Consider the following 27,288-nt stretch of genomic DNA (forward strand, 5'->3'; position numbering starts at 1 on the left):
TCAGGAGAGGATGAACATAAACATTTCGTCATTAGTGACAATACAGGCAAGCACCCTGGCAGCATAGAATGGTCCAGTTGTGGCAAATCAGTGGTGAATTAGGAGAGTATAAGTTATACAAAGGAATGAACTAAATAGAATAAAGTATAGAAAAAAATAGTTACTCTAAGACAAATAGGTAAAATCAGGTTTTTGTTTGTGGTAGGGGGCACAACTGTGTGTGCCTTCACAAATGTTCTATTGCTGGGAAGAGACACCATGACCATGTGAAAGCTTATATGGGAAAGCATTTAATTGCTTACAGTTTCAGAGGTGCAATCCATTATCACCCTGGCAGGAAGCAATGCCACACACAGGCAAACCTGGTGCTGAAGAAGGAGCTGAGAGTTCTACATCCATTTCCACAGACAGAAAGAGAGAGTGCTACTAGGCCTGGCTTGTGATTCTAAAACCCTAAAGCCCACACCCAGTGACACACTTCCTCCAACAAGGCTATTTCTCTGTCAAGTAGTTCCACTCCCTAATGACCGAGTATTCAAGTATAGGAGCCTATAAGGGCCATTCTTATGTAAAATATTATAGTGGATGCATGTGCTCATGAGTGTTCACAACTGTGGATGCCTGCACTTGACGTTAGGAATCATACTTATTACTCTTCCACCTTGGGAAATGAAGCAGGGTCTCTCAATCAAACACAGGACTTGACTGCATAATATGTCTCCTTAGCCAGCTTGCTCTATGCATCCCTCCTCTGCCTTCTTCAAATGGAATAAAAGGTAGGTTCCACTCCCACTGTGGACTTACCTGAGTTCTGAGTCTGGGAACGCAAACTCTGGTCCTCACTTTTCATTGAACTGTCTCTTCAGTCCTGAAGAGCTTTTAGTAAGTATCAATACATTGGCGGGGGGGGGGGGGAGTAGATTAAAGTTAAAGGTAATCCTCACATAAAAACTGTCCCTGTTGGTGTTATTGTCTACTTGGCCAAATCCAGAGTTATCTGAAAAGAAAAACTTTGGTTGAGAAAAGACCTCCATCACTGTGGCTTATAGACAAGACTGGGCATTTCTTGATTGATGTTGATGTGGGAGGTCCAAGTTCAGCATGGTTAAGTGGTCCTGGGTTGTATAAGAAATCAGGGTGACCATGCCATGGGAGATAGCCAGTGAACAGCATTCTTCTATGGTGTCTGTTTCAACTGCTTCTAGATTCATTCCTGAGCTCCTGCCCTGACTTCCTCATGATGAACTACAGCCTGCAAGCTGAAACAAAGCCTTTCCTACTATGGGGGTTTTGATCATGGTATTTAGCAGAAGCAATAGAGACCAAATGAAAATGAAAATTAAACAGCCTTTCTAATAGTCTAAAAAGAAGCCTTTACCCAGAGCCTGACACTGATATGGATGCTCACAGACAACCATTGGACTGAGCATGGGGTCCCCAATGGAGGAGTTAGGGAAAGGACTGAAGGAGCTGAAGGGGTTTGCAACCCCATAGGAAGAACAACAATATCAACCAACCAGACCCACTCCCCACCCTCCAGAGATCCCAGGGACTAAACTACCAACCAAAGAACACACAGGGAGATCTGGATTATAGTTATGCCTTCCATTTCTGGACTGTGATTCATCCCAGATATAGTTAAATTGACAACTGAAAATATCCATCACTGTGGTTGGAATTAAGAGAGAGCAGGCATGAGGCCTGTCATTGGATGAGAAGAAAGGGTAGGCAGGAGCAAAGTTTTAGAAAGAGGAAGAGAGGAGAAACAAGGAAGAGGAGGAAAAATGGAGGAAGATGCAGATGATCTTCTCTGCATAGAGGTTGTTAAGAATATTTTAAAGAGATGGATTTGTACAGGATGATTTGTCTTATCTAGGTGGGCAAATTGTATCATATCAAGTGGATCAGAGTTTATCGAGTGATGTTTTCCTTCATGTGGCGACTCAGTTGAGTTCAAGAGAAGGTGCAGTGGTGGGGTGCACCAAGCCAACATGGGATTGGGATGCATGAGCCTGGTGTGGTAGTGACCGTCAAGGAAATTGTGAGAGGGTAATCACCACTGGGCCCAGGGGGTATCTGCAGGGAATGTGAGTGGTGCTCCAGGCTAGCAGAGAAGCAGCTGGAAGAGATACTAATAAGAGAGAGGCCGCAACTGAGATAAATATGTTAGTTTTATATGGCTCTCTTGTGCTAGAGCTATCGTTGGGGCAACTGCCTGGGTCAGAGAGTACTGGGGGGGGGAAGCATGGATCAGTGACATGCTGAAATTAGTCACCACTGTATTTTTAATATTTACCAAAACACATCACAAACTGTGATTTGAAAATATAGGCCAAATAAAGCCTCCCTTTCCCTAAAATAAAACTGCAAATAGAAGTTCCCATATCTGAGTAGGAGTATCCTTCCATAAACAGTAAGACTCCATTGCTGAACCACATACTTGAGTCATAGAGCATACAAAAACCAAGCTGGTGTTCATCTGGAATCTTCATTCCCTCATGCTTAGCATTAATAGTGATGAAAGGTGCATGCTACCCAGCTGTGAACCCTGTGAGCTAATAATGACTGGCCTGGAAAGACATGCCCACCAGAGCAATAGTGGCATGAATGTCACGGGAGTAACCAACGACCTTACGGTGGCATTAAAACCTGTTCCACCATATGAAACTCATACCTGGCACTATGTCAGGGTCATAGCCCCTGGGGAGATAAACTTTAAAGGAAACACAGACACTTACATTGCTTTCCATGTTCCTGCTGCAGTGAGAAGCAGATCTTGCTGGCATTGCTCTTGTCCTCAGTGTGGTCTCTAAACTGAGAGCATCTGAGGGAATCAGGCCAGGAGGAGTTCACCATTCCCAGGACAGATTCACATCCTTCTTTTGCAGCCTCGCAGAAAGATCGACAGGGTAGAAGGCCATGCCTAAATACAAACAAAAGGGCGGTGGGGAATTAATTTCATAATAGAACAGTTCTCACGACAATAATAAAGGTAGCTATAGCAAGTTAATATAGGCTATTAACTTGCAATTCCTATGGACTGTCAGCAACTTAAATTTCTGTATTTGGTCCTATGGCAGTTTCAGTCACCCAATTATATGGATTCTAAAGATAGTAAACTAGTTTCACAATGGATCATGTAGTCATTTCTTGTAGAACAATCTACCCCCAAACAATTTTTCTTAAGCTTCCCGTGTTAAAATATACTGGTTGACCAATGGAAAGAAAGAATAAACATGGAGGCCCACAATTAGAAAGAGCAAAAATAGGTCAAAAGGTATGCTGCTCTAACTTTTTATCTTTCCTTTGAGAAATCTATTTCTCAGAGGCAAATAGAAAAAGCCATTTTTACTCCCCCTGGCCTTCTTGAAAGCCTCCTACAGACAAGTGGCAACTCAGAAAATCTTGTGTTCTTAAAAAAACAAAGAAGAAGAAGAAATCTTATCAGCCTTAAGTTTTGTATTCTGCAGAGTAAGAACTGAGTTGCCATCATTAACAGTGAAGCGGTGACAGCCCAGAGCTTGTCCTCCTCCTTTGTGGACAAAACCAACCACTCCCAGATCCCAGGTTTGCTCTGGAGATTTCTACTCATGTGCTAGCTTTGTCAAGGATTGCTCTCCTCTCAAAGCCAAAGTGGCTTTCTCTGCCACACAGCTAGAGGCTATATCTTATATCTCTGTCTGTCTCCACCAAGGGCATCCCAAAGGACTTGCAGAAAACCGGAGACGTTTTCTGAAATAGCAACTTTGCTTGCGTCCCATCAAAACCACGATTTCAAATGCTGATACTACATAATTGTACAATGTTGGATCTGTTGTGACCTTTTCTGAGAAGCATGGGCCCATTAAGATTCTGGGGCAGATCCAAGTGTCACATGCTTCTTACCACCAGCTTCACAATATCAAAGAAGGAAGAGAAAGTAGTGTATGAGCTTCCGGATCTTCATCTATGTATCTTCTAACAATGTTTATTTGTGTATAATAAGTGGACTTTATAAACCCCTTGATCAAACAAGCTTGTATAGAACACACCATTTGTTCCACAGATACAGAACATGATGTGACCTGCCATCTAGGGGGTTATACCGGACCTGACATGATCCTTGAGAGCCTCCAATCTCAACATTGACATTCTGTGGTAGTAATGGGCTCATACTCAGGGTATTGCCCAGGCTGCTGACCCTAGATTTTCTAATCCCTGTCATTGTTTTGAGACAAGATTTCACTAAGTTGTTTATGCTGGCTTTGAACTAACAGACCCTGAAACTGTGGTCATTCTGCATCAACCTTCCAAGCAGCTAGTATTACATGCCTGCACCATTAGGCAGACCTCCCTTGACAATGACATTCGAATAGAAATAATTCTCTTTTTATCTTTAAAAGTTGAACTAAAACTTGGCAGTGGTGGCAACACATCTTTAATCTCAGCCCTCAGGAGGCAGAGACGACTCTCTGTAAGTTCAAGGCCAGCCTTGTCTACACAGAGAGTTCCAGGGCAGTCAGGGCTATATAGAGAGATCCTGTCTCAAAACAAACAAACAAATAAATAAACAAACAAACCCAAAAAACCCAAAAAGTTGTATTAAAATTATTTTTTAAAATAATCTGTTTAAAATTAACAAACCTGGGCTCATAGGTGCTCACAGAACCTGAACCAATAATCAGGGAACCTGCATGGGTCTGACCCAGGCCCTCTGTATATATGTGACAAATATATAGCTTGTGTGTGTTTTTTGGAACTAGTGACAGAGAAAGAGAGAGCTGTTTCTGATTTTATTTTATTTTATTTTATTGCTTGCTTTTGGGACCCTTGTCCTCCTACTGAGTTGTTTTACTCAGCTTTAATATGAGGGAAGGTACTCAGTTTTATTGAAACTTGATATGGTATGTTTAGTTGATAACCCATGGAGGCCTGCTCTTTTCTAAAGGGAAACAGAGGAGGAGTGGAAGGAAATGGGACAAAAGGAAAGGTCTGGGAAGAAAGAAAGGAGAGTAATCTGTAATCTGGATATAATATATGAAAGAATAAATTGATAAGAAATAAAATAATAGAAAGATAATGAAAAATTCTGTTTATATTGATAGGCAACTAAATAGGATAGTGAAAGTACAGGAAGAGAAGTTTTTCATTTAAACAAGTTGAAAACATACATAAAATATGAATTTGCCCTAGTAGACATTTAGGAATATAGTAGTATCTTAGTTGGTGTTTCTATTGATATGATAAATCACATGACCAAGGCAACATATAAAAGAAAACTATTCATTTAGGGCTTTTATTTTCAAGGGGTTAGATTCCATGATGTTAGAACAAAGGTATGGTATTTAAAACACTTGAGAGCTCACATCTTGGTCCACAAGCAGGAGGCAGAGAATGCAGTAGGAAAGATGTAGGCTTTTGAAACCTCAAAGTCTGCCCCCTTTAGCACATCTCCTCCAACAAGGCCACGCCTCCTAATCCTTCCCAAACCACTCCGCCAACTGGAAACTAAGTATTTAAACACATGAGCACATCTCAGTCATTCTCATTCAAAGCACCACAATTAGATATTGAAGAGTTAAGAGTATATTAGTCTCCCCAATGCTTCTGGAAACTTTCTTTAGTTCTGAGGCTTCTTATTCTGCCCCCATTCTGTGTCCCTTTTTTCCCCTGAAGTTAAGACTTTAACTTTAACTTAGAAACTGACTAATTGTCATTGATTTTTACCCTCGATCATGCGTCCCCCACTTCAGACCCTCCTATGGCTGTTATGCTACTATTTGATCTTGAGCAAACAGCTCATTCAGACTGTGACTCAGTTTCTCCTCTTAAAAAGTGAGGAATTTAGGAGGACTTAAGTTTAATCTATTTTCCATAACTCTCTTATTATAAATATTTTGTAAATTAAAATTCATTCCTAAGAGCAGTGTTTCTCAGAGGAGCACCAAGGCTATGATAACCCCATCAGTTTTGCTGACCTGCAAAAAATAACAGACATTTCTTTCTCAAAGCTCGAGCTGGGGATATATAGAAATACTAAAATACCATTAGACCATCTGTTCTAAAATTAGTGCCTAGGAAAATGTCTAGAGTGTTTCTAAATCAGTCTCCTAAGAGGTGTAACCAACCAAGACCCATGAGTTTTGCATTGTTGGATGAGGGTATGTGATCTGGGGTTAGAATATTAATAACTACGAGTCCTTGCAAACTATGAGCAAATGGGGAGCCATTTGTTCTTGTTTTGCCTGAAATTCAGCTGCCTTTGAAGGGTGGATGTGTTTTGCTTTTCATCACATGGAACTCTGTGGCGAAGCAGGCTACACTATTTTGGAATATAAGGATCTATATCCAAGCAACAACACACTGGAAACTGAGAAACAGTACTTGGCAAAAGGGAAGGACTGCTTTGACTGTCAGAATGACTATTTTGGAAAGGGTGGTTGTTCTTAATTGACGTGTGAAGTACATTTTGGTGAGGTGCAGAAAAGAGTTCCTGATGGATTTCAACTCAACAGGAGGCAGAGAGTCCTGCTGTACCTCTCCAAGTATTTGTTGACCCATTTGACTAATTTGGAAACAGGTTCCCACACAATGATAAAAAGGACTTGTAGTATTTTTACTAGGAAGGATGTTTTTTAAATCATTAATCTACCAAAACCGTTGTTCATTTAACCTGTAACCGCATTACCATTCTTATTTCCAGGAAATTTTTATTATGATGCGTCTGAAAGCATATAGATGTTTATCTAGAAAATTTTAATGATCATCATAAGTGTAAACTTGTTAACTAGCTAGATATACCAAAATAAACTTAGATGGCCAGTAGGCTTTTAAGAGTTATAAATGGTATTCTTTTCTGTCAAATTGAGCAACTTCTAAAAAATATTTCACATAAATTCTTTGAGAATTTCATGTAACCACCACCATCATGCAATAATGCATAATAAGTTTGATCAAATTTATCCCTTACTTCTCCCCCTAATGCCTGCCAGTTTCATCACCTCCTAACCACCAAGTTTGTGTCCTTTTGTTTTTAATAAGCTATTAAACCCAATTTGTGCTGTCCTGAATCTGGGGTCATCCCCTAGAGTGTGCTTGACCTACTACAGACCAATTAAGGACAATTGACTCTTCCTTCCCCCAAAGACACCAACTGTTCACAGAGCCTCAGAGGTAAGTTCTTAAGAATCCTCTTAACACTCTGTGCTAGACTTTTTATCTTGCATGTGTAGCTGCAGCTGCTGTGTAGGTTTATGACTACAGAGACTGCATCAAGTCCAGAAGACACTGTTTTGTTCTGGTCCCCTCTGACTTCTGATTCTTACAGTCTTTCTGCCCCCCCCCCCTTTTTGCAAAATGGTCCCTGAGCCTTGGCTGGGTGTGTGTGATACATAACAGATGGTCCAGTGATAGATAACAGATCATCCACCCAAGATTAACAGATGGTCCAGTGATAGATAACAGATCATCCACCCATGGTTAAGCCACAATCACTTATTTCCTTCTCTACCTTTTGACGAGTTGTGAGCTTCAACACCAGCCACCATCTACCACATAAAGAAATTTCTCTGATGGCGTCTAAGAGCTGCACTAATGATTGGATTTAGATACAAAGTTAGAGGGCAGTTTAATATTATGCCCACTGAAAAGAATAATAATGCTAGGTTCACCACTGGGACCTGTGAGATTCCCTCACCCAGAGTTCTTGGCCAGATTTACAATTGGAGGCAAATGTTTCATGCTATGGATCAGGCCTTAATTCAGTCAGCTGTTTACGCCCATAGCAGTCTTGCCACTATTGCATGAACATGTCGTACAACACTGGCCATTGTTGTAGTTGACATGGTTCACAGCTCAGGAAGCCTCTTAGTTATCCCCACCCCGCCCCCACTAGGTGCCCTGTGGGTGCTTTCTTTTGGGTCCCCTAAAAACAATCATTTCATATAACTATACTTAGAAGAAAATAAGAAATTAACAGTAGTATAATGTCTTTCAGCCAAATGTTCTGTGTAAATATGGCCAAGATCTCATATCACAGCTGTCAAATTGTATTTTGAATAAACTATGCTGATATATAAGGAGATCATTAGATTGAAAATTCTTCCTGTGGGTGTTGGGGAGGATGATTTGTGGCTGAGAGAATTTAGAACATTACCCATAATCTTTGTCCTCTACAGCTCCAGCCTGAGGAAGCCTCTGTCTCAATTATATACTGGCCTTCTAACTCACTTCCTGCCACAGCAACTAACAGGGTGCCATTGCATTATTGAGCTACACCTGAATATGACTTCCATCTTACTTACACATTCTCACCCTTTTCTTTCTTGCCAACTTTGACAGAGCAAATTGCCATATATATTAAGGAGACCATTTGGTGGGCCTTGAGGGTGATTCATTTTCCAACAGCCCTTGAGAAAAGGAAGCTCTTCTAATAACTCATGAACTTAGAAATGAATCCTTCCCCAGTAAGGCTTTCAGGTAAGACTTCAACTCAAGCCAACACATTAATATACACCAGTAAGTCTGCAGAGCAGAGGAGTCAGCTAAGTAACCCCAAGGTTCCTATTTCCTTGTGAGTTGTTTTACACCATTGAGAGTGTGCTAATGCACAAGCCAGCTATTGGTGATGACACAGTTTTCCTTGCCACCTCACTTTGCAAAAATCATGTTGGTGAGTTCAATGTGCTATTTACGGATGGGTCTTAAACGCTCGTTTTTAACACAATCCTACATTGTCCTTTTTAAACTGAACTGTTCAGCAGCAATGCTCACAAAGTCAGTGTTGGGCATCTCCCAGAACCATGACCCTTCCTCAGCCATGAAGACTGTTCATGTCTAGAGTCTTGTAAGATTATTTTTTTTCTGTTACAAGAAAACTTAAAACTTTAAAAGGAGCTCTCAGGACCAACCACTGGCCCTAAAATTTTTACCTAGGGCGATCCCCTTTCACCTATGATGAAACCAGCATGATGCAAGAATATGAATCCATCGCTATTGCCAGAAAGAGCAAGGCAACAGGTTGCCTGGTGTCACTGTGAGAATCCAACAGTGCCTCGGTTGACTGGAGAAACCTCACATGTCACAGAAGAGAGAGACAGAATGCTTACTTGGTCTCTACCTGCACCGGGCATGGAGATGAAGAACATGCAAGTGAAGGCTGATCTTTCCCATGGTCCTCCAGCAGAAAAGAGATAATGGAAGGAGTCGGCATAGTCCTTACTCTCTTTCATGTAGAATGCTAATCATTAAGACTGTGATTATTTTGCCTTTATTTGTAATAATCATGGCTCCAGTGTGGAAAAGATGACCCACTAAAGTTGGAACACCGCATAGTATTCAAAAAAAAAAAACTATATTGATAAATGTAGTGCTTCCTAATACCAACAAGGGTTAGTGCGGTAGGGTGGGGACCCGGAGCTATTAACACCTAATTTTAAAGAGAAAAGGAGTAATTGCTAGAATGCAGGATGAGCCATCTAGGGAATGCTGCTACATGGGAGTGGTACTCTTCCATATAGGATGCACCCAATATGTGCAAGTTGGCATAGCAGAATATGAGGTGACCATAATAGGTGGCCACTAGGTGACCTTCTTTTGCTGCATCCTGATTTAGTGGTGGCTCCCCTGATGTTATCCCAACAAAGAACCAGGTGTGATCATTGATAAAACAGTGTCTGGGAAGAGATGGAGCAGAGGCGTGTTGTAACTGATTAGGAAGAGTAAATGAAGACCAGCAGCACAGAGCTGCATGCCTCACATCTAGCTGGAGTCACAACAAATACTTGTAGAGGGAGGAAACACAGTGACACCTTGAGTAGATGGTTCCACCATTATTAACTTGACATCTGGTAGGAGACTATAGAACTCAGAATCAGCAAATGTGGCCATAGCAGGTTTTGAGGGTTGTTGCTTTGTTCATCTCGGGGCTGCTTCAGAAGGACACGGTTTGGATGGAAGCAAAATCATGTCACTGTCCATGGGGGAAAAATGGTCATGATTTTCCCTCAAACAAAAGTTACCCTTGTGAGCTTCTTGAGCCAGAATAAGAAATAATCTCAATATTAAGATTGTTTTCATGTCTGTTCATGTCACATTAAGCTGACCATCTATTGATTTTTTTGCTATTTTTTTTCATTAATTAATTTATTCACTTCACATCCTGACTGCAGCCCCTCTTCCTCCTGGTCCCCCTTCACATAGCCCCGTTCCTTTCTCTTCTGAGAAAGTTATTTCCCACCAGTACAGTATAAGCTCTACAGAGACAAAAGATGGTTCTTGGGCATTGCCTTTACAGTGTCTCCTTAGTATACAAGCAGGGACAGCACAGGTAGCTGTTGAATAAATTATTAAAATGCACAAAGGATAATTTAGGTGCCCCAGGAATAAAACTCTCAGTAGCAAATGTGGAAAGAGACCCATGACCACACTGTCCTCTCCCCAGCTGAGTGATCTGGACAGGGATACAAATCCTTTCTGTCCTGTGGATTCTTTTCCCCTCACAACTGTGAGATCTACACGTACCATCCGGCTTTCACACCCTTCCCACATGATACTAAAGTGTCAGTAAAACAGATAAAACACCCACAGATAAATTGCCTTATTCATTTGACAACTTTGGGGTTTCGCTCTTAGGAGAGGAAAAACTCCAAGAACTGCCAAGTGGTAAAGAAGTTGGTGATTTAAGCCATCGGGAGTAACATGAAGCCACAGAACAGCTCCTGAAAAACATTCCTGATAACTGATGGACAGTGGTTATCTTTAGAATTTGCTGCCAAGACCCACGGGGTGAGACATTAACAAATACCAAAAGCAACTTGCAACTGCAGCGTTCTTCTGCAGCTGCTCTGATGTCTGTGCCATAATCAAATGACACCAGTGGTAAGGGTCTTCAAGAGAATGCAGCCACAAGTACTACCTTTATGTTGTAGCTATGTACAGCTGATACCCAGAACTGTTGGAGGGGAAAGTGAAGGGACTCCCCGACTGAACTGGGTATGAGTGTCCCAGACACTGGCAGCAACACGAAAAGACGTTTCCAGAAGGATTTTGGCTGGCTTGACTCTCCAGTTTTACAATCTGGTAAAAGTAATAAAGCAATCTGAATTGTTCAACTGTAGGCCACCTGTACTTGGGACTATTTTGAGTCATCAGACAGAGTCTCACCTAAGTCGATATTTTAAGAATAACTTCTTACCAAAGTTGTCTGGCCTTAAAGGGACAGGCACTATGTTTGGCTGACTGAACACTCAGCTGACTGGTAGGTGCATATAAGATTAGACCACTGCTTCCAAGTTAGGGGATACTCCCTAGGAAGTAACCTGCAAGCGACTCTGGAGTACTTAGCTACTAACAGGATCAGAGTCCACTGTCTTTAGCCTGTGACCTCTATATTTTTAATATAACTATTTTAATTCTAATTTTTCAAAAGCAGTCAAAGGTGACATAATAAGACTTTTAAGACATACGGTCCTGAGCAAGGTCAATGAACAGTGGACAGTTATCTTCTGGAGAATTATAACATAAGCATACTGTGATTTTATATGTTTAATGAATCCTCCAAAAAAATCTTTTAGTTCCTATTACACAGTTAAAGTTTAGCACAATATCACGGCTGCATGGACACAGGCGACTGTCCCAGGCTGTGCTTGGCATGGCACTGCCATATAGGAAGTAATCCTACCATTATATGCAGAAAAAATGTGTCACTATTAATGAAACGTTATTAGGAGAGTTTAACTCAAAAATTCTTTGACAGTACCAGGTCTTTAAAACCTGTGTAGCTCTCTGTAGCAAAAATAATAATAATAATAATAAAATAAAATAAAATTGGATATTAAAAAACTAATCCTATGGTGCACGTTATGACCACTTCCTGGAGGCATCTCAGGCTTATTTTGAAACATGATGAAATCCAAACAGGAAAGTCCCGGTACCTATCCATTAAGATGTCTTGTCTGACTGTTAAAGGCTCTACATGTACCATGCATTCGACTTGATGAGTTCTGAAATCAGTAAGTAAGTGAATTTATCACCATCACAAACCCATAAATTCAACCACTCCCCAAATGTGTCCTTCCTTCTGCTTCTGATACAAAACCTAGTGGGTTTCTTTTGGGAGTCGGTACATTAAGAATGGGTAACATATGGTGAAAACAAGGGGAGTCACCAGGATACCGTGAAAAGACAAAGACCTGTGATGTTCAGAAAAGGCTTCACTACAGCCAGGGCTTGGAAGCCAAAGCCTTGGTGGTGGAGGAGAGAACTCTGTAGGCACAGGGAACATACAAGGATGCTCAAAAGAAGTTTTCAGGGTTTTGTTTCATCTTTTGTTTGTTTGTTTCTTTGTTTGAGAAATGGAAAGAAAGATCATTAAAGGTGAGGCTGGGTCCATGACACTAGCAAGAGGGGAAAGAAGGGCTTCAAAAGTTGGGGCATGGAGCTTAACTTGGAATCTAACAGGAAGCCCCAAAAGGATGGAGTCTAAGTCAATTTATTCTTAAATGATCACGTGGGCAGTTAGAGGACAGTGGGTTGGGGAGTGAAAAGGAGGAGAGGGTCAGTAGAAATCTGGCATCTCTAAACACTGGATCAAGTTGATGTCAGCCTAGAAATTCACATACGCCATCAATAACAAGAACCTCTATTTACAAAGAACTTATCTGCTGGACAGGGTAGCCCATTCAAGAACACTTTCTATAAGTTGTAAAATAAAAAAGTGGGAGGCACGATCAGGACTGTGAGTAACTTTGGGGGTTGGTCTCAGCAAGGGTTAACTATTTCTTAAATTTGTATAACTTTATATTACTAAAAATTATGACACTTAAAAAGTTAAGTTCTAGTCTAGACTATGGCAATAGCTCAGTCAGGGAAGTGATTGCCACATAAGCACAAGAACCTGAGCTCAATTTGTAAAACATGGGCTTAAAAACATGTGGGCATGGGGCCACATACTTGCAAGCCCAGCACTGAGGAGTGAAGGCAGGAGAATGTCTGGAGCTCACTGACTAGCCACCCTGTCTCCTCTGAAAGTTCCAAACCAATGACAGTCTCAGAAAACAAGGCATCTGGTTCCTGAGGAATAATACTGAGATTGACCTCTCTGGCCTTCACAAGCAAGCAAGACTAAACACACACACACACACACACACACACACACACACACAGTCCATTAGAGGAAGTTCATTTACTCTCAAATACAAACCTATAGGAATTTGGGCTACTAACAGGAAATTGACCTGCATTTGGGATATATTTTTATTTTACTATGTCCTTTAACTGCCCCCGTGACCATTTAAAATCAAACTGAATGATGTCATTATCCAGACTCCGTCCTTCTGGGACTTTGTGTTAGACTTAGACATAATTTATCTTACTGTGGACTTTATATCTTAAAAGTCTCATTCTGTGACCTTTGACTACATTTGGAAAATTAGAATTAAAATAGTCCTATTAAAATATATGGATATATGTTATATTTTGAGATGTGCTCTTTAATGTCTAGTCATCTCTCCTGATAAAGACATTTTGTTTCCTTGCCCCGTGTATTTCTGCTAAAGCCCAGTCACAGATCAGTACTCCTAGTGAGAAAGATCAATAGCCAGTACATCAATTTTCTCACCTTAGCCCATCTATTCATAAGAAGGCCCCTCCCTGCAAAGTAGTAGATTTGAGTAAGGTGATGAGACGTTAGAAAGGTTTCCAGAGAACCTTCTGGAAGCTAAGTCAAAGCTGATATTTACAAGACAAATTAATACCCCATCCAGGCTAAAAAAAAAATTGTTTTGTTTGAAGGAGATTAAAAAAGAAAAAGGTGACAGAAAGGTGACAGTTCTCTATCAAAAGCACATAAAGCCTTGGCAGGCACATCTTGTATCAAACATTTCATCTACGTCTAACACCAATTCTCTTGCTATCTACTTGATATTTTTAAGCAATATATTCTAGCACTTTAGAGTCGTTCCAATGGCCCATCAGTGAAATGTTTACACTTTTAGCTGATACGCTCCACCGAGTCCACATGTTCTCCTGCCTCTCGAATAGACCCTGTTGCAGAACATCCATCCGTATTTGGTCAAAGCAAACACAGTTCAAAATAAAGACAATTAAATTCCACTGTTCCGACACACAATATCGTTAAGCAGCAACTGTGGTCCCAAAAGAATCGGGTTAAAAACTATACCATTTATACACCCCGCTACAATCTTTCAAAATTAAAATTTAATTGTTATGAAGTAGCTATTTTTTTCTGGGCTGGAAGACAAGTACTTTTTCTTTATTTGAATAATATGACCTATAATAGATGATACAAAATAGTGAGACACAAGGAAAATATGTTTGACTGTATGATGGTTTTCTACAATGAGTTTGCTTTGCTGAACTTGCTCTGCCTATTAAATTAGGTGGCAGTTCCCATACACACACCGAATGACAGCAGGAAGTATGGCCTAAAAGTACAATTAGAAAACTAAATGTAATAATAAAAATAGGACAAGTCCCCAAAGAACACTTCAACAGTAATTGTAAATTACTATTCATTAGAACAGAAAATGGAAAACTCTCATACTGGTACAGTTATCAAAGGGTAAATCAGGTCGGGGTAGGGGGGGAACAAATTTAACCTAGAGTGTCCTGGAAACGGAGCAGCTTGGAAGTGTTTACTCAAGCAGAACTGGGTTAAAATAAAGAGTCTCATCATGGTAGACCCAGTAGTTCCAGGACTCTGAACACACTCCCTTTCATTTTATTTCATTCTGTGTGCATGCATGAGCCCACAGAGGAGCTAGTCTAAAATAAAATACATAAGTGAAATTTTTGGAAATGAAACAGAAACCGAATAGGAATCTAGTTCAAAAATTCTTTGATATTTTGGCAATCCTTCACACATAGTGTGTGTGTGTGTGTGTCTGTGTGTGTGTATATTCATATATATATATATATATATATATATATATATATATATATATATATATATATATGTTAGAAGTATACTTTTGTGATCTCCATTAATTCTCTTTGTCCTTCACAAGCCACCCCTTCATAGTTATTGTTAACATTTATTGAGCTCCTTCTAAGAGCCAGGCAGTGTCCCATGCCCCATGTGTCATTTAATTGATTTTGTAATGTAAGTATAACTAGTATTTCTCATTTATGGTTAGGAGGTCATGACTTACAGCTCCTTTAGCCTGCTTTCCCAATCGGTGCTTCAAAGTGAGAGGCCCACATCCTAATCTCTAAAACGGGGAGTCACCTCATTGGACACAGCATCTTTCTTGGATAAATTGATGTGAAGCTATTATCCTAGGTTGTGTAATTGGGCCCTGATGCCAGTGACAGCGATCGTGTAGGAGACAAAAGAGAAAGAGATTTCAACAGTCAGGAAATGTTCTGTGATGTCAGACACTGAAACTCAAGGAATATGGGCACAAGGCAAAGGAACAAAAATAATAGAAAACGGGCAAAGGGAAAAATGGATTCTCCCCCATAGAGTTCTAGGAACCAGACAGCCTGCTGACACCCAGACTTTCAGCCTTCAGAACTATGGGGGAAGACATTTCTGTTGTTTAAACCACCCAGCAGGTGGCAATTTGTTAAAGCAACCCAAGGAAACCAATACAACCACCAACTGTGTTGCCACAGCCTGGGAAAACATCTCTTGGTGGCCATCTTCAATTGTTTCCGTTGTGAGGGAAATGTTTCCTTGTACCAGGCGAGCTCCGTGACACTGACTCCCAACCTCAGCCCACACAGGCGTCTCATACTTTAACCCGTGGGAAACATCAAATCCACCTTCCCTTCTTGTGTGTGCCATGAAGTTACCCTCTGGACTCCTTGATGATTCAAGTTTAACCAAGTTCTGCCAAGCTCCACCTCCACTGCTTCTGTTCTACCTTCATACAAAGGCAGTGCCTCCAGGAGGGAGGCAGGGACCTGGGAGGAAAGGGGGACAGGGTGGCGGGGGAGAGGAACATGATCTGGTATTGGTTGGTAGGAAAAAGGATGAAGTCCTGAGAGCTAACAGAAAGAATGGAAACTGGCAATCTCAGGATGTAGGAGGTCAGAAGGTCCCTCCAGAATGCACAGAGACCTGGGAGGTGAAAGACCCCGAGGACTCAAAGGAGGCACCCTAGATGAAATGCCCTGCAGTGGGGAGAGGGAACGTGTAGAGCCCACCTCCAGCAGAAAGTCAGGGCATCAAGTAAGGGATGGATTTGCTATCCCACAGTCAAACTTCTGACCCACAATTGTTCCTGTCTGGAAGAACTGCAGAGATGGAAATGGAGAAGAGCCTGAGGAAAATAAGGTCTAGGGACAGGGGCAAAAGGGGATCCAGTTTAAGGAGAGGCCCCAGAGCCTGACACCATTACTGAGGCTATGGAGCAGTCACAAAAAGAATCCTGTAATGACAGCCCCCTGAAAGACACAAACAACTAAAAGATTCAGATATTTGCACCCAACCAGTGGACAGAAGCTGCTGACCCTTGTAGTTGAATTAGAAAAAAGCTGGAGGAAGCTGAGGAGGAGTGAGACCCTGAAAGCAGACCAATAGTACCAATTAACCTGGACCCCTGGGATCTCTGAGACACCAGATCGCCAAACAGACATCACACACCAGCTGATATGAGGCCCCCCAACACATATACAATAGAGGACTCTCAGGTCTGGGCTTAATCAGACAAGATGCTTCTAATCCTCAAGAGAGTGGAGGCCCCAGGGAGTTTAGAGGTCTGGCAGGGTGGGTGGGGTGGATGGGGTGGGGACATCCTTATGGAGACAGGGTGGGTGGGGAGGAGGTATGGGGTATGGAACAGTAGGAGGGTGAACTGGTATGGGAATAAAATCTTGAGTGTAAAGATAAATGAATGAATGAATGAATGAATAACAAAGTTAGTATCACATTTTACGATCAAAGTAATAGGTGTGTCCCTGATACTTAGGGTACTTTACACACTGCTGAAATTCTCACAAACAACATGGGATAGAGTCATACCTGAATTACTATTCTGAAAAGTCCCTAACATTCCAATCCAGAAAATAGTTTGTGCTGCATGTGAACAGGTACTTAGCACCTGCTTTGAAACCGTTCAAATATACACAGTGCTTCAGATAGCCATGACATTATTTGAATTGATCAACTGCTACTGAGAACTCTTTCTATCTTACTGAATAGTTTCTGTTTGTCCTTCTACATCTACTCCTCAGCTTAGCATTAGATCCCCGTGCTGAGGAGAAGAACCATCCAGAATGCCACTCATAATTGATTTAAATACAAATCTTGGACTTCTTAGCTGATGATATTTAATGAGATTCTGGATTTCATCCATTGTCCTGGATGTTTCTGTGCCCTGCTGGTGAGTAAATTTACTGGTGAAAGGATAACTGGAGAAGGGAGTTGGGGTATCTGTCCCTTCCCCTCATTCTTAGCTACAGGTATCCAATTGCTTCTCTTCAAGCCTTTGGTAGTAGAACTACATGTACTCATCATGAAACCTTGGTACTGCTTATTATTTAATTGTTCTCCCCCCTCAACCTCCATACAACAACAACGAAAAAACAAAAACAAAAACAAAAAAACAAAAAAACCCAAAAAAACAAAATAAAACAAAACAAAACACACACACACATACAAAAAAAAAAAAAAAAAAAAAAAAAAAAACCTCACCAACACACATTTCAGCTATAGCACTGAGAACATTTGACACTGAAACAGCAATGGAGTGTCCCCTGACGGCATCAACTAAAATATGGGTAATTTCTTCCAGTTTAAAAAAAAAAAAAAAACTAATCTGGAATTTCTAAATATGGAGACTTGCAATTAACTATGACAGATGTGGGTTCCTTCTCCCCCTGAAAGCAATTTTAAAAAAAAGTTAGGAACAGGACGGTTTGTTCCTCTTGGATGCTTGTCTCTAGAATAACTGGGCTCTTATCAGTCAATGACATGATTTCAGAATACCTGTCATCGCCATCAATGATGCACTCAGGGAAGGCGAGGCTACAGCCAAAGAGCAGGATATGTTGATAGCAACTGAGTCGGTGGAGATACATGAAGAACTTGAGGAACTTCTCTGTGTCCATATTTTTGACAATTGGCAAGAGAGGTGCCAGTGTGCTGTGGTAGGGCAGAATTTGACACTGGCTGTGAGTGATGTTCATGCAGGTACCTGGGAAGTGGAAACACTCACAGTTAGAAGTCAAATAAGAAGTCTGACTATAAGCTTATGTGACATGACAAGTTCATAGCACGTTGCATGTCTTATACAATAGCACAACTGTCATACACATAAGTATATCATGCACATAAGTATATGTGGGTACAACAGTGAAATTGGCTTAGTGATATTTATGAAGGGAAACAGGTGTTGTCTGAGAAAATGTAGAAAATTCTCTCGTAGGGAGTTGCTGTGGAACACCTACCTGGGAAGGACGATATGCATCAGGGTGTTTAAATACCCATATTCCTTGACATTCCAAAGCCACTCAAAGGAACTCATCATAAGAAATAATCCTGGCTATGGATGTAGATTTGTGTACATGGATCATACATAGCTTACTACTTTTCAAAGATAGAAATCTGAGTCTTTAGCAGTGGAGATTAATTTATGACTATAGAACATACGCCTATAGACAATAGAATACTTAATTCTAGGCTATGTGGAATGCTTTAAAAGATTATTTAATCATATGGAATGATGGTCATAAGGTAATAAGTAAAATCAGTATATTATGAAACAAATCAGGCTACCAAATGCATATAATAATATAAGGATCTACATCCAGCTTACAACATACATTCCAGTCACGTTGGGACCTCTGACCTTGCTTTGTTTCACAATCAGTTCTGATAGGCACTGTCTCACCCTTGACCTACACAATTCCACCTCCCCCAAAACTTGCCTGATTACTCTAACATAAATCAAAATGTTGACATGGGTTCCTGTAGTGGAATTTTGAGAGACTTTTATTTTTTATTTTATCCATACTCCTGTCTTGTTTTAATAACCATTAATCCTTTAAAGCAATTTAGAGTTGTTATTTATGCAAACTAATGTTTAAAGATCAAAATTCACAACATTCAGAAATCTAGGGAAGCTATTAACTCTCTATTAATAGAGGAAAAATAAGAGAGACATTTCAGCAAAAAAAAAAAAAAAAAAAAAAAAAAAAAAAAAAAAAATGGGAACATCTCTTCTGGGTTCCATATCATTTTTGGAGAAATTATGATAATGTTTTCTCCATACATATTAACTTCATATTAACAAAACTAGTGTTGGCAGACAAGCCTGCAATTTAACAAAATGGCCAAACCTCACTCTCCATCAGTAACCGAAGATGAACGTATTCTCTAGTGCAGTATCACCCACTCTTGCAGGCATAGCTCAGAGTCTACTTTGAAATTGTCCTATCTTCCTTCAAGTACGTTTTTCAACCCACTTTCCCCCACAACTACTCTGAACAGCTTTCAGGTTCTATAGGAAGCCCTTCCCCCAAATGAACAGACTGTACTTGTTTGATCAAAGAGCCCTATACTTCTTCAAAAAATATCATCCTCCATTTTTAGAAGATATACTCATTCATCACTCGAGTGTGCTGAGCTCAGTTGTACAAAATCAAACTGTGGTTTACATTTTTGAAGGCAGCTTGAAATAGACGTCTCTGTACACAGAACCTTAATGTAAACATAACAAAGAAGTTATAGCCATGGCACTCAAAACACAAAGTGAGAATGAGGAATGTGCAGAGCAAGAAATGTCCAAATGAATACTAGAACACACACACACACACACACACACACACACACACACACACACAGCTGAGCTGGAACATTCTGGACAGGATTCACGACTATATCAAGCTAGTTGGGAATGAGCGTTAAAAGACACTTTAGTGTACAAGAAAAAACCATTGTAGGTTGAAAGGCAGGGAGACAGAGGAACCACCTTTGTGTACACAATGCTATGGTGAAATTTCTGTAAACAGGCCGATTGGAAATATTTCTCCATTAAAAGATGGAATGACTTAGAGGAAATATAGATATGTATCATTGGCTGAGAGCCAGCTTGCTGCTGAGAACCAAAAGAAGCATCCAGATCTTCTGGGCCACACCTATCTCCCTTCCATAACTCAGACATTTGGCCTATACTAAATATGAGGAAACTCAATTTCAGAAGACTAAAGCAATCCTTCCAGGACAGCTATGAAGACCAAATGCTAGACTTCTGAGTAGCTTCTACTTAGAGGCTCATCAGCGTTAATATATTAAAAATAGTTCCTACAAAAAGAACTATACAAAGAATCAACAAAAACTGGAGCTGGTTCTTTTGAGAAGATCGACAAGATTGATAAACCCTTAGCCAGACTAACCAGAGGATACAGAGACAGTATTCAAATTAACTAAGTCAGAAATAAAAAGGGAGACATAACAACAGAAAATGAGGAAATTCAAGAAATTATCAGATCTTACTACAAAAGCCTATACTCAGCAAACCTGGAAAATATAAAGGAAATGAATGATCCTTGAATAGGTAGGGAGAGCGGGCATCCTTGTCTAGTTCCTGATTTTAGTGGAATTTCCTCAAGTTTCTTTGTATTTAATTTGATGTTCACTACTGGTTTTCTGTATATATGCTTTTACTATGTTTATGTATGTACCTTGAATCCTGGTATCTAGACAGATACCAGGGACCAAAGTAAATCAGGATCAGATAAATCATCTAAACAACCCCATAACCCCTAAAGAAATAAAAGCAATCATCAAATTCTCCCAACCAAAAGAAGCCCAGGACCAGATGGGTTTAGTACAGAATTCTATCAGATCTTCATAGAAGACATTCATAGAAGACCACTACTCTCAAAACTATTCCACAAAATAGAAACAGAAAGAACACTATCCAATTCCTTCTATGAAGCCACAATTATGCTTATACCTAAAGCACACAAAGATCCAACAAAGAAAGAAAACTTCAGGCTAATTTCCCTTTTGAATATTGAAGTAAAAATACTCAATAAAATTTTTATAAACCAAGAACACATCAATATAATTATCTATCACAATCAAGTAGGCCTCAACCCAGGGATGCAGGGATGGTTCAATATACAAAAATTCATTGATGTAATCCACTATATAAACAAACTCAAAATAAAAAAAACACATGATCATCTCACTAGATGCTCAGAAAGCATTTGACAAAATTCACCACCTCTTTATGTTAAAAGTCTTGGAAAGAGCAGGAACCCAAGGACCATACCTAAATATGGTAAAAGCAACATACAGCAAACCAGTAGCCAACATCAAAGTAAATACAAAGAAACTTAAAGCAATCCCACTAAAATCGGTGACTAGGCAAGGATTCCTAATCTCTCCCTACTTATTCAATATAGTACTCGAAGTCCTAGTCAGAGCAATTAGAAAACAAAAAGAGGTCAACAGGATATAAATTGGAAAGGAAGAAGTCAAAATATCACTATTTGCAGATGATATGATAGCATACTTAAGTGACCCCAAAATTTCCACCAGAGAATCCCTAGAGCTGATAAACAACTTCAGCAAAGTGACTGTATATAAATTTAACTCAAACAAATCAGTAGCCTCCCTCTACTCAAAAGATAAACAGGCTGAGAGCAAAATTAAGAAAATGATATCCTTCACAATAGTCTGAAATAATAAAAAATGACTTGATGTGACTCTAACCAAGCAAGTGAAAAAACTGTTATGACAAGAACTACAAGTCTCTGAAGAAATAAATTGAAGAAGATCTCAGAAGATGGAAAGATCTCCCATCCTCATGGATTGGCAGGATTAATATAGTAAAAATGGCCATCTTGGCAAAAGCATTTTACAGATTCAGTGTAGCCCACATCAAACTTCCAACTCAATTCTTCATAGAGTTAGAAAGAGAAATTTTCAAATTCATTTGAAATAACAAAAAAATCCGGGATAGCCAAAACCATTCTCAACAACAAAAGAACTTCTGGGGGGAATCACCACCTGATTCTCAAGTTGTATTAGAGAACAATAGTCATAAAAACTGTATGGTATTGGTACAGACACAGGAAGGTAGATCAATGGAATAGAATTGAAGATCCAGAAATGAACCCACACACCTATGGTCACTTGATTTTTGACAAAGGAGTTAAAACCATTCAGTGTAAAAAAAATTTGCATTTTCAACAAATGGTGCTGGTCTAACTGGAGGTCAGCATGTAGAAAATTGCAAATCGATCCATACTTATCTCCCTGTACTAGTAAAAGAGAAAGAGGGGAAGAGCCTTGAACACTTGGGCACTGAACAGAACACCAGTGGCTTATGTTGTACGGTCATGAATCCACAAATGGGACCTCATAAAATTGCAAATCTTCTGTAAAGCAAAGGACACTGTTATTAGGAGAAAACAGCAACCAACAGAGTGGAAAAAGATTTTTACCAATCCTACATATGATAGAGAGCTAATATCAAATATATACAAAGAACTCAAGAAGTTAGAATCTAGAGAATCAAATAATCCTATTTTTAAAATTTGGTAAAGAGCTAAACAAAGAATTCTCAACTGAGTAATACCAAATGAATGAGAAGCACCTAAAGAAATATTCAACATCCTTAGTTATCAGGGAAATGCAAGTCAAAACAACTCTGAGATTCCAACTTACACAAATCAGAATGGCTAGGATCAAAAACTCAAGTGAAAGCAGATGCTGGGGAGGATGTGGAGAAAGAGGAACATTTCTCCACTGGTAGGATTTCAAGCTGGCACAACCAATCTGGAAATCAGTCTGGCAGTTCCTCAGGAAATTGGACATAGTACTACCTGAGGACCCAGCTGTACCACTCCTGGGCATATACCCAAAAGATGCTCCAATATATAACAAAGACACATGCTCCACTATGTTTAGAGCAGTTTTATTTATAAAAGCCAGAAGATGGAATGAACCCAGATGTCCTTCATCGAGGAATGGATACAGAAAATATGGTACATTTACACAATGGAGTACTAATCAGCTATTAAAAATAACGTGTTCATGAAATTCTTAAGCAAATGGATGGCTCTAGAAAATATCATCCTGAGGTAACCCAATCACAAAAACACACCCATGGTATACATTCACTGATAAGTGGATATTAGCCCAGAAGCTCGGAATACCCAAGATACAATTCACCAACCACATGAAGCTAAAGAAAAATAATGGCCAAAGTGAAGATGCTTCAGTTCTTAGAGGGGGGAACAAAAATATTCTGAGAAGGAAATACAGACAAGGTTTGGAGCAAAGACCGAAGGAAAGGCCATCTAGAGACTGTCCCAGCTGGGGACCAATCCTATATTCAACCACCAAACCCAAACAATATTGCTGTTACCAAGAAGTGCATGCTGACAGGAGCCTTATATAGCTGTCTCCTGAGAGGCTCTGCCAGATCATGACAAATATAGAGGCAGATTCTCGAACCCAACTATAGACCTGAGAATGGGGTCTTTAATGGAGGAGTTAGAAAAAGAACTGAAGGAGTTGTCTGAATTTGTAATCTCATAAGAACAACAATACCAACCGACCAGAGCTCCCAGAGACTAAACCACTATCCAAGGAATACACATAGATGGACCCATGACTCCAGCTGCACATGTAGCAGAGGATGGCTTTGCTGGGCATCAATGGGAGGAGAAGCCCTTTACCCTGACAAGGCTTGATGCTGCAGTCAAGGGGAATGTCAGTGTGGAGAGGTGGGAGGGGGTGGGTGGGTGAGTGAACACCCTCATAGAAGCAGGTGGAGGGGTAATGGGATAGGGAATGTGGAGGGGAATTCAGGAAAGGGGATAACATTCGAAATGTAAGTAAAATATATCCAAAAAAGAGTTTCTAAAAGCTAATTCTTAGTGTCTCAAGAGAAGAAAACTCTAAAAAAAAAAAAAAGTCATAATGTCTGTGTATCTGTCCAACCATTTTCTGTTTCGGATACCAATATACCATAAAGTAACAAACAAAGAAAAAAAGTATATTTTGCCCCATGTTTCTGGATGCTTAAAATGGTGGGGAGGGGGTAGAGTGATATAACATCTGATAAGAGCCTTTGATTGGTGGTACTCTCTTCAGAATTCTATAGAGTGATGAATTATGACTATAAATCTTTAAACTATCAGATAATGTACATAGTCCTAAAGAACAATTTCTTATATTCCTGAACTAACTTCCCAAAGCACTATTACATCATAAGATTCAAGCCAAACACTGTGGCACACGTTTTGTCATTGCTGCTGAAGAAGGTAGGCACAGCATCCACAGAGATAATGGATAGACAAGTTGTCAGACAGAAAGATTAAAAGGTGACTTTCAGACGCATAAGAGGTCAGAACAGGAGTGAAGCTGGGATTTAAGTACTCTACCCACTATCACGTCCCCTTGGTATTTCATACCTGTCAATAGTACTGCAAACCCTGAAGGAACCAAAAGGGGCCAGAAGTTAATGTGCGTAGAACGAGAATGGAAGATTTAATAAGAAAGTGCTCGTTTTGGTGGTGAAATCATATAAATCTGAGGTTGGCAGATGGCATGGAGGAGGACAGTGCTGGCTGGTACAGTGGCCATGGGGACTGCTTTATAATTGCACGTGACAAGGGAAGGCTATAAAACTTAAGATCGGGAAAGAACACTCAACTGACCTAGCTAAGAATCCACTCATAGCCAACAAATATAAAAAGTTATTCTTTTCTAAGGATATTAGCTTCGACCCTTTCTTATGCACACAATGGTGTCTGTTGCTTATTACCCCTCCTGCCTCAACATACGGGTCAAATATTACCTCTTCCTAGAATATTCCATTGTCTTGGAAATGTGCATTGTATGTTTGCACATTCTCCCCAGCAGAAATTGATTTCCTAAGCCGGCTACATGCTGTGCACTATGAAAAGTCACTTGTCTGTGGGGATGTGGATCAGCCGTTTGAAAGGGGCCTCATTTGAACTACTACAACATCAAACTTGCTTTTCATAGGGTGGAGGACAAGCAGGGGATATTTTTCTTTCCTGACAACTTAATAGTGCGTATCATGGTAATTAGAGGTCGGGATTGACGTACAAGAGCACATACAAAACACACTGGACACAACTGACCTTGCTGTTCCTCATAGACATCCTTATTTGATTATTGTCTTTCCTATTGAAGGAGTCTCATCAGGTACAAAGTTTGGGAGGAAAATCAGAAAATCAGACCTCGGAGGAGGAAAACTAGTGCATGATCCAATGCATTCCTGGTGAAATGCTGTGTCTTACTGATGCCTTCATTCTAAATACTGTTTGTAGTTAGCAATGGTCCAGTAACACTGGACCATTGGGTGCACTGACTAACAGAGGGCTTCCACTCGAGAGGTTGTGGAACTGTGAGTGCACAGTTCACCTGTCTATACTCATGGTTTGGGAGATTTGCTTTCAGAGCCCAACAGAGCAGTTTTCTGGGTCAGACTGGGTTCGTCCCTGATCCTAGCTCATTAATTTAGATACTAGGATTTCAGTGCCAGAGTTAGAAACTAAAGGTCGGTCTTCTGTAAAAATTTCCCTAGTAATTTGCAAATTATAAGTGCTGTTCTGTCCGGAATTAGGGAGCAGGAATTAGGGAAAGTCAGAGTCCATACGTATGTGACTGTTTTAAATGCAGAGCAAGCACAAATGGTTAATTAGTCTAAACATGAATGGGCAATGTAAGGTTCTGAGTAACTGTCCTTAAAATGATGCTCCTCTGGTCTGGAGACACGGCTCAGAGATTAGGGACACAAGATGCTCTTCCTGGAAGACCAGGGGTTCAATTCTCAGCACCCATGTGGTGGCTCTGAACCATCTGTAAATCCAGTTCCAGGGGATCCTATACTTCTGGTCTCTACACGCACCAGGTATGTACATGATACACAGACATACATGCAGGCCAAACATGTATGCATATAAGATAAATTAAATGGATTTTAAAAAGAGTAAGAATAAATTTTTAAATTGTGATATTTCTAGCCTGCCTTGTCTGGAGAAGAAATTTAAGTTTGGGGAGAGGGAGGGCAGGGGTGTCCAGACTCATTTCCAAGACATTTGGCACTAGGTCTGCCTAGCTTACCAGTAGCATCCTTTATCATCTGTAAGCACAAATGTGCTCATAGTAAATGGTGTGTTTAATTTTGACTCACATTTATTTCAACAGTGCTTTCTTTTAAACGTTTGTTAAAATTAACTAAAATCTGCTTTATTAAATAAAAAAAAGTTGTAACAAAATCACAGTAAATTTATAACACTATCACATGAGAGACAAGAGCTGTTCACATTTTTTAAAAATTAAAAATCTGTTTTTTATAGAATTTTGCTATCTACTGTCTAGTATCCTATCAGGGAAACATGGGTGGGGCTTTCGTTCACCTTGATAAATTTCATATTTAATTAAAGAATAACTAGTCTGAATATAATACCAGGAGAGAAGATTATACCAGAGACATTAGTTTGCCTTAATTTGCCCAAAATGCACCATTTTAAGCCATGGTTTTACCTCATAGGTCCCCCTGGCAATGGTCCTACATTTGTTTGCCCTGCCCCCAGAACCTGCAGATATGTGAGATCAAGAAGCAGAGCTCTTTGTGCACGGCCCTGCTCAGTGGTTTGGGGAGAAAGTCATGGCTGTGCTGGCCTTCTTTCTGATCTCCCCTTTGGCTCCTCCCATAAGGTCTGGTATTAATTTGGAAGCTATTCCCCATGTGGTCCCCGGCCTTTTGTGTAGTGACATTGCTGTGAACATTCTCAAGTTTGCTCTGTCTGTGTACTTTTATGCTCAGCATTGATTCAGCAACCATAGCCCTTCAGGGCATTGTCAGGGCCCAGTCCCGAACATTATTTGTTCTTTTGCTCTGCCTACAGCTTGTTATCCCAGACTCACAGCTGAGGAAACAAGGTGGAGTTGTTTCCCTGACCGGCCACACAGCTGGCTAACAGTAAGGCCGAACTCTTAACACCATCTATCTCACTCCCCATTCGAGTGAACTTCCACCAGCAGCTGCCTCCTATTCCAAGCATCTTCAGCATCTTCTCAGCTAATTTATATCCTTTTTAAAGAGCCCCATGTACCATTGGTCTGACTTCCACAGCAGTTTCTCTCCTCATACAAGTCTCTATTGTATTCCTGGTGCAGCCAGGAGTACACAGAGATAAATGCTGGTTCTCCGCTACCTGGGACCCCATTCCAGGAAATAGCGCCACATAGATTGGTGTGATCTTACTCAGTTAATCCAATCTATAATATCTCCCATTCCTGAAATGAAATGGACACTCAAAAACAAATCCACATATGTGTCATAAATT

The 27,288-nt window shown here is 40.2% G+C and overlaps 1 protein-coding gene across 2 annotated transcripts in view; it reads right to left on the reverse strand.

The window, feature by feature from the left end:
- CORIN (corin, serine peptidase) overlaps positions 1–27,288 on the reverse strand; it is a gene marked incomplete at both ends in the record, with an annotated part of 183,377 nt that overhangs the window by 101,452 nt on the left and 54,637 nt on the right. For both annotated transcript variants that reach the window (XM_080912225.1, XM_080912224.1), the window contains 2 exons: positions 2,739–2,923; positions 17,933–18,140. In XM_080912225.1, the coding sequence (XP_080768351.1) occupies positions 2,739–2,923; positions 17,933–18,140 (393 nt within the window). The remainder of the gene's footprint in view (positions 1–2,738; positions 2,924–17,932; positions 18,141–27,288) is intronic.

Source organism: Micromys minutus, assembly GCF_963924665.1.
Source record: "Micromys minutus genome assembly, chromosome: 1".
Taxonomy (NCBI): domain Eukaryota; kingdom Metazoa; phylum Chordata; class Mammalia; order Rodentia; family Muridae; genus Micromys; species Micromys minutus.